This window comes from Alosa sapidissima, chromosome 10 (assembly GCF_018492685.1).
Source record: "Alosa sapidissima isolate fAloSap1 chromosome 10, fAloSap1.pri, whole genome shotgun sequence".
NCBI classification, from domain to species: domain Eukaryota; kingdom Metazoa; phylum Chordata; class Actinopteri; order Clupeiformes; family Clupeidae; genus Alosa; species Alosa sapidissima.
Window position 1 is genome coordinate 34946445 of NC_055966.1, and position 13056 is coordinate 34959500.

The following is a 13056-nucleotide window of genomic DNA, read 5'->3' on the forward strand; positions in this document are numbered from 1 at the left end:
GCGTGGATTTATCTGGGAATAGGCTACTGAAGGTAGGGGCGAGCTATCTCGCTGGCGTGTTTAATTTGGTTCCTTGGTTAACATAATGTAGGCTACGTTTTTTTGCACAAAATTGCGTCTGCTAATAAACTTAAACATCAACACAAACGAGCGTGATCTCCTGTGGAATCCCTGACTGCGCCTTCAACGTTAGCCTACTATTATTTGTTGACATGAAACCTGAACGAACGGCAGCTGTTCCTGAAGTTCACTTGCGTCTATTTTTTTTTTTTAATTAGGCAACTCTTTTTGCAGTGGCGCTTGAATTCCAGGAGTGGCGCTGCGCCGCTGATGAATACATTGTAGGGGGAACACTGCTTCCTGTGTATACTAGATACTCTCTGGTAAACTAAACTTGATATGAATTTCAATAAGCAAACCGACAGTAAAAACAGAACAGACTTCTTATAAAAAATAAGTTGAATGCCTCTGGGTGATATTGATAGAGAGGGAGCAGCCTGCAAGGCCTGGTCATGTCCCTGTGAGAAGAACGTGGGTCTATAGCTTCTCTTCTTTGATGACAGTCGATTCAGACTTGCCCTTGAGTTCTTCAGTGCCTGAGACCATCCAGGGCTTCAGGTCAGTGACTGCTGGCTCACCCGTGGCCTCACTGGCCTCTGTTTCGGGCAGGTGCAAGTCAATGAAGAGGATGTAGATAACGGACCCCAGCACTCCTCCAATCATGGGAGCCACCAGGGGCACCCAGAACCAGTAGTTAGAACAGCTGCGGGGAGAGTAGCACCAGAGTTTAGGTTTAGATGTGTAGCACCAGAGTTTAGATGTGTAGCACCAGAGTTTAGGTGAGGGTTTAGATGTGTAGCACCAGAGTTTAGGTTTAGATGTGTAGCACCAGAGTTTAGGTGAGGATTTAGATGTGTAGCACCAGAGTTTAGGTTTAGATGTGTAGCACCAGAGTTTAGGTGAGGGTTTAGATGTGTAGCACCAGAGTTTAGGTTTAGATGTGTAGCACCAGAGTTTAGGTGAGGGTTTAGATGTGTAGCACCAGAGTTTAGGTGAGGGTGTAGATGTGTAGCACCAGAGTTTAGGTGAGGGTTTAGATGTGTAGCACCAGAGTTTAGGTGAGGGTTTAGATGTGAGAGAGCATGTGGGAAGAGTAGCACCAGACTTTAGGTGAGGGTTTAGATGTGAGAGAGTAGCACCAGAGTTTAGGTGAGGGTTTAGATGAGTAGCACCAGCGTTTAGGTTTAGATGTGTAGCACCAGACTTTAGGTGAGGGTTTAGATGTGTAGCACCAGAGTTTAGGTGAGGGTGTAGATGTGTAGCACCAGAGTTTAGGTGAGGGTTTAGATGTGTAGCACCAGAGTTTAGGTGAGGGTTTAGATGTGAGAGAGCATGTGGGAAGAGTAGCACCAGACTTTAGGTGAGGGTTTAGATGTGAGAGAGTAGCACCAGAGTTTAGGTGAGGGTTTAGATGTGTAGCACCAGAGTTTAGGTTTAGATGTGTAGCACCAGACTTTAGGTGAGGGTTTAGATGTGAGAGAGCATGTGGGAAGAGTAGCACCAGACTTTAGGTGAGGGTTTATATGTGAGAGAGTAGCACCAGACTTTAGGTGAGGGTTTAGATGTGAGAGAGTAGCACCAGAGTTTAGGTGAGGGTTTAGATGAGTAGCACCCAGTGTTGGGGAAGTTACTTTTAAAAAGTAGTGTTTGCTCGTTACTCGTTACTTCTCAATGTACAGAAGGACAATGTAGTCTAGGCTACAACTAACACTCACATTCCTTCCCTTAGTTTCAACGAGTTCGAAGTAATGTGAATAGGCTACCTCCATCCCCCAGAAGTTAGCGTTGGCTGCGTCTCGCTTGCTGTGATTGCTCTTCATTGCCACCAGCCTCTGTCACGTACCGTGTGGAGCTATAATTGCACTTCATGCTACCAGCCTCTGTCACGTAGGCTGCCATGTGGAGCTTGTGCCTATTGTGCAAGCGCGCAGCTGATAAAGCAGCATCACTGTCAAATCTGTCCCTGGGAAAAGTAACGTTGCGCAGATATGAAAAAGGAACTACGTTACGTTACCAAATTTTTAGTAGTAACACGTTACACTACTTTTTACTCAAAAAAGTAGTTACGTTACTGTAACTCGTTACTGTAACTTGTTACTGTAACTCGTTACTTTGTAACGCGTTACACACAACACTGGTAGCACCAGAGTTTAGGTGAGGGTTTAGATGTGAGAGAGTAGCACCAGACTTTAGGTGAGGGTTTAGATGTGACAGAGCATGTGGGAAGAGTAGCACCAGAGTTTAGATGAGGGTTTAGATGTGACAGAGCATGTGCACGTACATAATAAGCTTATATGTGGTTGCCAGAAGAAGTATCCATTTTTGTATGATTCTGTGACTCAATAATATCTTTATCTTTATGCATTGACCCATAAAATATATCTAAAAGTGTAGTATTTTATAATAGAACTAATAAACAATATACAAAGCTTTAAATAATAGCGATTAGGGTCATTATGGATCAGAATGTTTTGGGGATGTGAGCAGAGCCAGTATCTACAGAACAAAGCTAGTGACACCAGCGAGGACTCAGTGTTCCTTCTGGACACACTGTTTGCATGCTCATGTGTCCAAATGGTCATTGCAAAATCTGTTCACACTGTAGCACTAATACCAATGGCATGCACAACACAATACAATCTGCTGAGAGACATCTGTGTGTGTGTGTGTGTGTGTGTGTGCGGGGGGGCAGCATGGCTAGATAATATGCATAAATGTAACCAGCAAAAGTATTTGGAGTAAGATTTTATGAGCTTGGCTACAGATATGGAGACATATACCACAACAGGCCAGAGGAAAGGGATTTGCATAGGATTGGTTCAAATGCCAGCCAGCTGATGGGCTCACCTAAACACCTCTGTTCCCCAGCCTGCGGTCAGCGTGAAGAGGCGGGGGCCCAGGTCACGGGCAGGGTTTATGGCCGCTCCGCAGTTGGAGGACATGCCCATGCTGATCCCCAGGACGATGCCGCCCACGATGGGCGGAATGAGACCAGGAGGGGCAGGGGTGTTCTTCTCCTCGCCCAAAGGTAGGATGCACAACATCAGCATCGCCGTTCCCACCACCTACAGAGAGGGAGAGGGAGAGAGAGAAAAAGAAAAAGAAAAAGAGAGAGGGAGAGAGAGAGAGAAAGAAAGAGAGAGAGAGAGAGAAAAAGAAAAAGAGAGAGGGAGAGAGAGAAAGAAAGAGAGAGAGAGAGAGAGGGGCAAGGCAAGATAAGAGAGCGGTAAGACCCTAGTTATGCATTCATCCAAATTCAAGGTTAGGATGAAATATAATGAAAAAAGCCCCAATGCGTCTGTTATCAAGAAGACACACTTCAAGTGAGCCTGAAAAAATAAGCAATGTCTTTGGTGTGACTGCATTGTAACATATTTTCAAAGGCAGACCAATGAAACATTGAATAGGGTCAGTTTCTGCTGGCTGCACTGCACTGATTATGAGCTGCCTGACTGGACAGATGTGGATGGGCCTTCTCCTAGCGGCCGTCTCGTACCTGGTCCAGGAAGCTTCTCTGCAGGGAAAGGAAGTCGCTGGGGTAAGTGGCAAAAATAGAGGCTGTCTCATTGGGCCCGGTCACGGTCAGAACACCCCCACTGAACTCCATTATGGCGTCTGCAGGAACAGAGATAATGCCAGGGAAAAGAAAGATAAGAGATTCGTATTTAAGAGAACAAAAAGAGAACAAAAAACTGATACACTAGGTGGATAAAAGTATTGGGTCACTTATGCCCATTCATCCACAAGAGCATTTGGTCAGGCACTGACATTGAGCAAGAAGCCTGACTGGCCATCTTTGTTAAATCGTCTCAAGGGTGTTTGATGGGGTTGAGGTCAGGGCTCTGTAAGTCAAGTTCTTCCTAAGCCATGTTGACCTTGCTTTGTGCACCCTATTACAGTGCCATGCTTGCATTCACAGAGCTCTTCAGAACAACCCATTCTTTCTAAAATGTTTATGAATGCAAACTGCATGACAGGGTGCTTGATTTTATGTGTCTGAAAGTATTCAGGTAGTGTCCCAGCACTTGTCCATATAGTGTGCATCTCTATGAATACCTTGTATATCTTTAAAACAGATGTGAGAGTAATATTCAGTGTAATATCATGCATATACAAATGCATCTCAAATATTAAAGGTGCTCTAAGCGATGCTGGGTAACGTCACTTCTGTTGACGTTCAAACAAAACAGAGAGCTAGCTCGCTACTTCCTCCCCCTCCCTCCCGTGGTGCTCCCGTGCGATTGAAACTCTCCTAAACGCGCATCTCTTCTGTGATTTGCTGGAACAGTTTGTTATGTTTTATGGCTTGCCCAGGTTGTTTTTGTTGCCGTTTTTGGAGCCTGGGCTGTCCACAGAGATCTTTTTTTTTTTTACAGTGTATTCAGGACACAGACAGCTAGCGGTTGGTTAGGTGATGTTTGCAGTAAGTGACATAAAATGTTTTAGCCTAAAAAACACGTGGCATCGCTTAGAGCACCTTTAAGTCACTAATATGAACTAGACTGAAAATGTCCATATGTGAGTGAGATAGACCTGCATATGAATGATAGATAGATAGATGAATGAATGAAATTCAGTCAAGGTGTCACCAAGCATACTGTAGTAGACTCAATAGACGAGCCAAGCATACCATAGTAGACTCAATAGACGAGCCAAGCATACCGTAGTAGACTCAATAGACGAGCCAAGCATACCATAGTAGACCAAATAGACGAGCCAAGAGGCTAGGTAGGCCCCCAGTAACTGGGCGAGAGAGTACGGCAGTAGCTTCTTCCAGGAACACTGACCCAGCACACAGAAACTCAGAGACACCGCAGGGTTCAGGTGAGCTCCTGATACACCAAACAACAACAACAAATAGGACAATGGAACGTTAGCATGTGTGAATCCTCTGTCCAGAAAACAACACAATAATCTATGTATATGATGTAAAGTTTGAGCCTCACTCATACCACTAGGAGTTTGAATGAAGGCAGAGTATGAGAATCAGAGGGTCATGTACAGTTACCATGTAGGATATATTGAACTTTTTATTTTGTTAGCAGGGCTCTCAAGTGTCACGCATTGAGCGTGACAGTCACTCATTTCAGTCTTTTGTCACGCTCTCCCGCCACACACTGTATTTCTCACGCAGAAAAACTATTTATATATTTAATATGCTGCCGCAGCGCCCAAATTGTCTCTGGCCGCGCCACTCTCAATATGGAACCGGCAGGAATCAAGCGCGTCTGTCCTGGAGTTGAGCCTGCCACTTATCAGCCAATCAAAAATAACGAGGGGGGCTACACAATAGCCAATCATAAAATAGCACTTTTGTATCTGGGTAAGATTTAACGCAACAACCAATGAAAAACGTGTATCCTGGGATTGTTGAACGTGAACCTGTTACCTACTTCTTCCAAGTTCCGTTCACCTTGAAGCTTCGAGCATCAGTTCATGATTTCAGCACAGAGTAAGTCATCTTTTAATGTTACAACAAATCCACAACTTGTTTGACACAAACAATGACAACGTGACTGCTGCTAGAGAATGTTTCCCAGATAATTAGCATCAATTAGCCAACAGTTTCACAGCCTGTTCATTGACAAAACTTGCTCAGAACAAGTAGCCTATGCCTAATCATAGCCTACTTTCGTTCACAAGATGACTGACATATTGTCACATTCTAAACATCTCTCTCTCCAAATAGGCTTAATCATTTTATTAGCACTAAACAAATTAAAGTGTATTGCATAGCCTATTGTTATAGGTCACTTTTAAAATCATGTCATATTATATAATTATATCCTGGCCATGGATGCATTGATCATTGCATCTGTATTCAAAAATGTCGGGTAAAAAGCAATTAAGCATCCTCTCATTCACCCTGAGAGGAAAGCTCCCTAAAAGGTCCAGGTTAGTGGATGCTCAGAGGTGGTGAAAAGGCCCATTATTGAATTGTCAGTGCCATGTGTCAAATCTTTTCTTTTGCAAATCTGAGCAATTATAAATTATACTTTTGCCCCATTTTGACTTAGGAGGGCATTGCTATACATACTGTAGGCAATAATCAAATGCCTGCTCTCTTTTGGAAAGCTGAGACACTGTTGGAAAACAATTAGAATAACTGTGTGATGTACCGGATAACAAGCATCTTTGAACTGACCACATTTCAGCCCTCTAGGTCTTGACCTGATATGACTTGAGTCCTAGCATTAGGTCTTGTCATGCTGTGTGCAAAAGTAGATCAATATAGAATGACAACATGAGTACTTTAGACCATTATTTGCCAAGATATGCTCATGCATTTGGTAAAATGCCCTATGAAAACTCCCCATAGGACTTTGGGTTCTCCAAAATGCATACTGGCAATCAAATGCTTACTGCATATGAACCCCATATAAGCATAATCTTGGCCTCAAAGTTTCATGCTTGCATTTGGATTGTAGGCTACTTCAGGTTCTGATATGACTACACTAAATATGGAATAATTACAAAAAATACAACTCTTTACCATTTCTATTTAAATTCAATTGGTGTGTATAAGATGGGCTATATTTCTGCACAACTAATATTGGATCAACTGTTAAGCGACCTGGGGCTGGTGTATGCTAGCTGGTGAAGTAAGTTGTGCATGTAAATCCTCACCCCTAACCTTAAGAACGGCTCTAACCGCTGAGTTGGAAGCTTGGGCTTTTAGCTCAGTGGTTAGAGCGCTCGACTCCCATGCTCGACTCCCATGCCGGTGTGTGTTGAGGTGGCGGGTTCAAGGGCCGTGAGCGGCTGAAGACACGACCTCTGTTACTGTTACACTGGAACATCTGAAGGCATATTAATAACAGCAACAAAAAGTTGTAGTATTATTAATGAAACATCCCCATTCTCGCAACCCGTCTGACCAGCCACCCCTTTAACCCTCGGACGGGGGGGAATTGTCGACGGGGAATGTCACTCTTGCCTTTCCTCAAAACTTGAGAGCCCTGTGTTAGACTTTTTAAAAGCTCTCAAGACACTGTGGGCCAGATGTACTAACGCTTTTACTAACGCATTGCGAGGTATGTACAAACAGGCCGCAATGATGTAAAAGCGCAAACTGGCCTGTCGCGGGAGCTGAAAGTGGCAGATTGCGATTGTCATGTCATGCATATGCATTCATGGGAGGATCCAGGGGAAAGTGGGAGTTTAGCGTAAAAAGATGGGAGGGGAAGAGTAAAGAGCGCCTAGTTATGTATTCTGCGGTATGTACAAAGACTGCTCCTGAAAGCGCACGTCTATTCTGCGCCTAAATACTTCCGCCATGTAAAAGCAGGTGTTAATCCACATTGCAGTTCAATGCGTCAATAAGAGAACCTTTCAAAGACAACAGAATCGCTATTTAGAACACCAGTTTTTGTGGTGAAAGTATTTGTACTACCAAAAGCAACCTTAACTTTCGTTGGCCTTTCGCATGTCTTACTTTCACTTTCAAGTCATTCACTTAAACTTTCCTACTTGCTAGATTTGACCAATCTTCCATAGCCTACGTGCACAAGTAGTTTGAGTAGAACTACTGATCTTCATTATCTCCCTGCTTGTTGACATCTTATCATGTATGTTATTATTTCATGATCGCTAAACGTTTGATTCTTTTTAATGTTGTCATCAGTTAACTTCATTCAACTGCGCTTGTAGGCGCTGCCATTCAGTTGTGGACGTTCGTAAATTGCGTTTATGGGCGGAGAAGGGCAGAGAAAGGCGCAGTTTACACTAATGATTGAACGATTGATAAATACGACGGAAACTTGGGTCTGACAGCGTTCGCAATCTGCGGTGTGTCCATGGCGCTGATAACGCTACGTTCGCAAATGTACGTACATCTGGCCCTGTGCCTCTTATAGACAAAGGGGGCTGCCATGCAAGGAGTTATTTCTTGCTGTTAGAGATATTTGAGAGTTTAGTGTCAAGAACACTAAGATGGGCTTGGAACTTCAGACTGTTGACCACTCTGAAACCATCTGCTGTATTCGTCCAGCAACACAGCAGCCCTGCGGGCTAGCAGATGGTTTCCGCTGCTGTACCTGAGATCCCTTTGGAGAGGTACATGGCGGCCATGACCCCCACAGAGAAAGCCAGGTTGGACGACAGGAACTGACCCTTGGTCTCGCGGCTGGTCTTCACCTGGGCAGCCGCTGCGCAGCCAAACAGCTGTGACAGAAGGGTTATAATAATAATATAATAATAATAGCATTCTCAAAACTATAAGCAGGGAGTCCCAAAAGTATATTTTGAACTCTGAACTTTGCATAGGCTACACAGCTCAAGTTGTGAACAAGCAATATCCTACAAATAATTTAAAGTTCTCAAACTATGAGTTTTATGAAGTGGTGGCAGAAACATCTGAAATGACCACCATTCTAACTTTCACTCACCTGATGAGAACTTTGTGAACTCTGTATGAACATTTGAACGAGTGAATAAAAAATATAAATAATTATACCAGAAAGTTCCAGAAATATGACTTGAATAGTTAGTTATTAACAATTAATTGATACATTTTTAGAATACTTTGAGCACTGATGCAGTCAGCAGAGGCCTCTTACATTGTTTGCAGGTAAGCCTACTATACATTTCATTCCGTTTTCGATGGCAAACGCGAAACAGCGTCAAAACAACCAAAAAGAGTATTACATGTGTACTGTTAAGACCCGCCATAGAGAATGAATGGGGGAAATTACGGAGGTTATAGTTTGACGATGTCGTACTCCCCTGCGGGCCAGATGCTATATACCACGGACATGTTTTGGGGGGCCACCTAAAATGAGGTGGCGGGCCGTAGTTTGGGGACCACTGACGTAAAGTAAAGTAGGAGAGAGACCACACTATGCATATAGACTTTTATTTGCAAATAAAGGTGTGTATATGCATAGTGTGGCCTCTCTCCTACTTTACGTATTCTAACTATCCAGGCCAGCACTCTTAAAGTTTAAAAGTAGACACATTGAGTGAAGCCTGCTCCTATCCTCACTTATTTCCATATTAGGAAAAAGAGGGAAAAAAACTTCCATTCAACTCATTAATACATTACTGTGTTAAACAGCTAAACATCCTCAAAAAAAAAAAAAAAAAAAAAGTGCTGACATAGTTTAGATAACAAGCTCAATAACCATGAGCACATTCAATAACTCTGCAGCACACAATACACTAACTGCACGGAACATATATGGCTCATAAACTCATAAAGACAGTGATTACAGCCAACAGGATATTACAGAGGCAGCCCTAGGTGGCAAAGACGTTATATACACAAACAAAATGTACACTAATTTAATTGGAATAAGGCTGAATAAGTAATCTGGTGCCTCAATCATAGCTTATATAAGTACTTTTTTTTTTTTTATCCTATACTCTTTGCAGCAAACGGGCAGTTTCCCCATGGCAGGCCAACTCCAGGGAGGTTGCAAATTCATAATTTAGTGGTGAAAACATTCATTGGGCACAGACATCCGTAAACTGTATCATAGGATAGTGCATTATATGAGCTCAACTCTGTAAACTGTATCATAGGATAGTGCACTATATGAGATTAACTATATAAACTGTATCATAGGATAGTGCACTATATGAGCTCAACTCTGTAAACTGTATCATAGGATAGTGCACTATATGAGATTAACTATATAAACTGTATCATAGGATAGTGCACTATATGAGCTCAACTCTGTAAACGGTATCATAGGATAGTGCACTATATGCTCAACTCTGTAAACTGTATCATAGGATAGTGCACTATATGAGATTAACTATATAAACTGTATCATAGGATAGTGCACTATATGAGCTCAACTCTGTAAACTGTATCATAGGATAGTGCACTATATGAGCTCAACTCTGTAAACAAAAAACGCAGAGGACTCGTGAGGCTCTATGACAGAAAATAAACAAATCAAGACCTCATACATGACTCAGTCACAAGAGTAAAAAATGTCTACAAAATAATTTAGCCTCAGTGTTCAGGACAAGATCAAAGTCAAAGTCTACTTTATTGTCAATTTCTTCACATGTCAAGACATACAAAGAGATCGAAATTGCGTTTCCCACTATCCCACGGTGGAGACAAGACATATAGAATTTGAATGAGTTTCAATTCTCTCACTACTCAATCTCTTTGGAGTCTAGTTGCAAACTCTGACTATCAGCTGGATCTGCAGTTACCACAACAATATGTCTGCATGTCCGAAAGTAAGTGATGGATGTTGTCTGTTGCTGAGGTATAAGCTTGGCATCCAGATGTGCATGCACATGATCAACAGACCTAATCTGTCATTGGATAGCTGAATACATAATTTATCTCGAGACCATGGGCTTTTCTCAATATGCGTTCTTTTCTATACTTGGGTGGTTGACATGACATGGCCTTTTTTTGGTCCAATGTGTCAAAGATATGTAAATTATAAAAAAAAATATATCAAAAACTATGGTGATATTGTTCAGAAAATGCTGTTTTATATGAACATACAGAGCATTCATGGGATTAATCTTCCATTTTTTTTCCACAATTTTCAGCCAAACCAGAAAAAGCTCATATGGCGTGACTGTCCCAGTCACATTTCACAAATTTTGATTTTGAATAAAAACAAGAAAATGTATTCATTTTCTGTTTATTCAATCATATATTGATAACCCAGATGCCTACTTGTGAGTCTGCTTGACTAAAAGTTCAGGCATAATATTGTGAAGCCACCCTTAACTAAAACACTTTGTCCCAGAAATGGATGATATATGGTGTGACGCCATATTACTTTTTTTAAACGGGCAATTGTTTGGAGACCTTTGGGGAGTAGGGGTCCTCCTTCTTTCAGGAGGAAGAACAACACCTCAGAAGGACACTGAAAGTTACAAGATGAGTTTTCTCTCTTCATGTTTTCAAAAAAATCAAGTATATCCGGCACTCCTGCCTCAGTTCCCTTTTGCACTGTCTTTTGGTGTGACGCATTTTACGCAAAAATGCCCGAATAAAATTACTTTTCAGTCAATATTACCTTTAAAACTATATTGTCATATTGCAGTTAGCATGTTTTTAGGATGTTAGCATAAAAGCACATTGCTTAATGTCATGCTAAGTACATGAAACCTCATATGGTGTGACCCCATATCATATAGTGTGACCGGGTTTTCTCGTCACACCATATGATTTATTTGTCACACTGTATGATAGAAACTGCATTTTCCTGCATAAATAATGTTTTTCATACATATGTTTAACTCATAATTAAGTGTAATATATATTTTGACATATTTAACATGATTTAACATTTATTATTTAAGATGTGCAACTATTGCATGTATTGCGAATCACACACACACATAAAACACAGAAATCACCCCCACACACACTCACTCACTCACTCTACAGCCTTGGATACAAAAGATACTCAGGGAACCCAAGAGCTATACAATATTTGGTGGCATTCTGTTTTGCATAGTTGTGATTTCTAAAAGTGAACCTTTACATGATATACCTGTCTTAAACTGTCTTTTGTTGCTTGTGAAATACATATAATACACATTTTTGTATTAACAGATTGTTTTGTGGTGTTATTTATCATATGGCGTGACACCATATCATTTGGTGTGACATCAAGAAATTATGAAAATAAAAAGGCTTTTGGGGTCTATATCATACAAATCTCAATGGAACAGATAGAAAATAGGGTCAGCAAAAGTCACAAGCATTTTCTTTCTTTTATATCAAGGTATGTCAAAATGAATATGACGTTTATTGAAAGATTGAGGACATATGCCTTACTCTGTGTATTGATGAAGAAATATACTGTAAAATGTAATAAATTTGCACAAGGAAATGCTAGATATTGATGAAGTAATGATAGGCTACAGGCTTCACAACTAACGTTAATCATAACTGTCACTTAAACTGCGAACTTCAAACATTGTTCCTGCCATCGGCAAGTGAATATATTAACTTAAACAAGCTGGTGAATTATATATTTTATTGTAGGCTAAATGTCAGAAATACTGGGTAGACCAATAGAGCAATAGGTAAATGACTAGACTCCCGAGCTGTTCCGAGAGAAGCTGCCGTTGGCAAGAACGCTGCTGTCTCAAACTGCAAATTGAGCGTCCTGTGTCCTCGCGTTCTCCAGAGTCTGGACTCACGATCTTAACTTTTCAAGTTCGAACTTTCAAGAACAGGAGACCTTACTTTAGCGTACTTTGTATTGAGAAAAGCCCCATATGTACGTTCACTTACTTACTTACATTTACTTCACGTTACCTGTGACGTTGATGTGTTTACTGATAGTAAAAGGAAGCTGAAAGCAAAATGAAGTTGATGGATGGCAGGTTCTCACCAGTAAAACGAAGGTTCCGAGAAGCTCTGCCAAGCACTCTCTGACCAGGGCATTCTTCACGGTTAGTGCCTTTCGGAACGTTAGTGGCTTCATTCTACCTGCTCCTGCTTGCCGACGCAGACTGGCCTCACCTGCAGTCATTATTGCCAGTAGTCAGGATCACCCTCACCTGATATCAACACATCACCACGCACCATCTTATCCACTCACCATCATTCGACTTTGGCCAGCGACAAAGCGCTCATGCCAGATGATTAGAGAGAGAGAGGCTGATGCTGACCTGTTGTAAAACACCTGCTGGTCACTATAACAAAGGTCAATCACTAACAGGATTATCAACATACTAATAAAGATTACTTACACCAAGGGTTATATGCCTTTGTGTAATACAATAAAGTATAGGGGCACTGTGCCCCTGGTAAAGTATGAAGTAGCGCGTAGCAGAGGTTTGAAAACATTTCTGAGAAACAAGATAGTCTTTATCTGCACAGAGGGAGTAAAACGTAAACAGTTAAACATCTATTTGGTCAGAGAAAGATGCAGACTTCTTGCTGGTGCACTGCCCACAACAAATATCTTTGAGATGAATCACACTCTCAATGAGATAATACATGTAATGAAAATAGCTTTGGCTTACTTTCAAGTAAGGCAGAAATAAGTAAAGAAACAA

General features: G+C 41.5%; 1 protein-coding gene across 1 annotated transcript; it reads right to left on the reverse strand.

Moving 5' to 3' along the window:
- Positions 1-289: 289 nt before the first annotated feature.
- On the reverse strand, positions 290-12598 carry aqp10a (aquaporin 10a). The gene is made up of 6 exons (XM_042105710.1): positions 12387-12598; positions 8097-8223; positions 4755-4892; positions 3557-3675; positions 2908-3125; positions 290-763 (listed from the first exon to the last, which is right to left on the reverse strand). The coding sequence occupies exons 1-6, from the start codon at positions 12525-12527 to the stop codon at positions 538-540; spliced, it is 969 nt and encodes a 322-aa protein (XP_041961644.1). The 5' UTR covers positions 12528-12598; the 3' UTR covers positions 290-537.
- Positions 12599-13056: the final 458 nt, after the last annotated feature.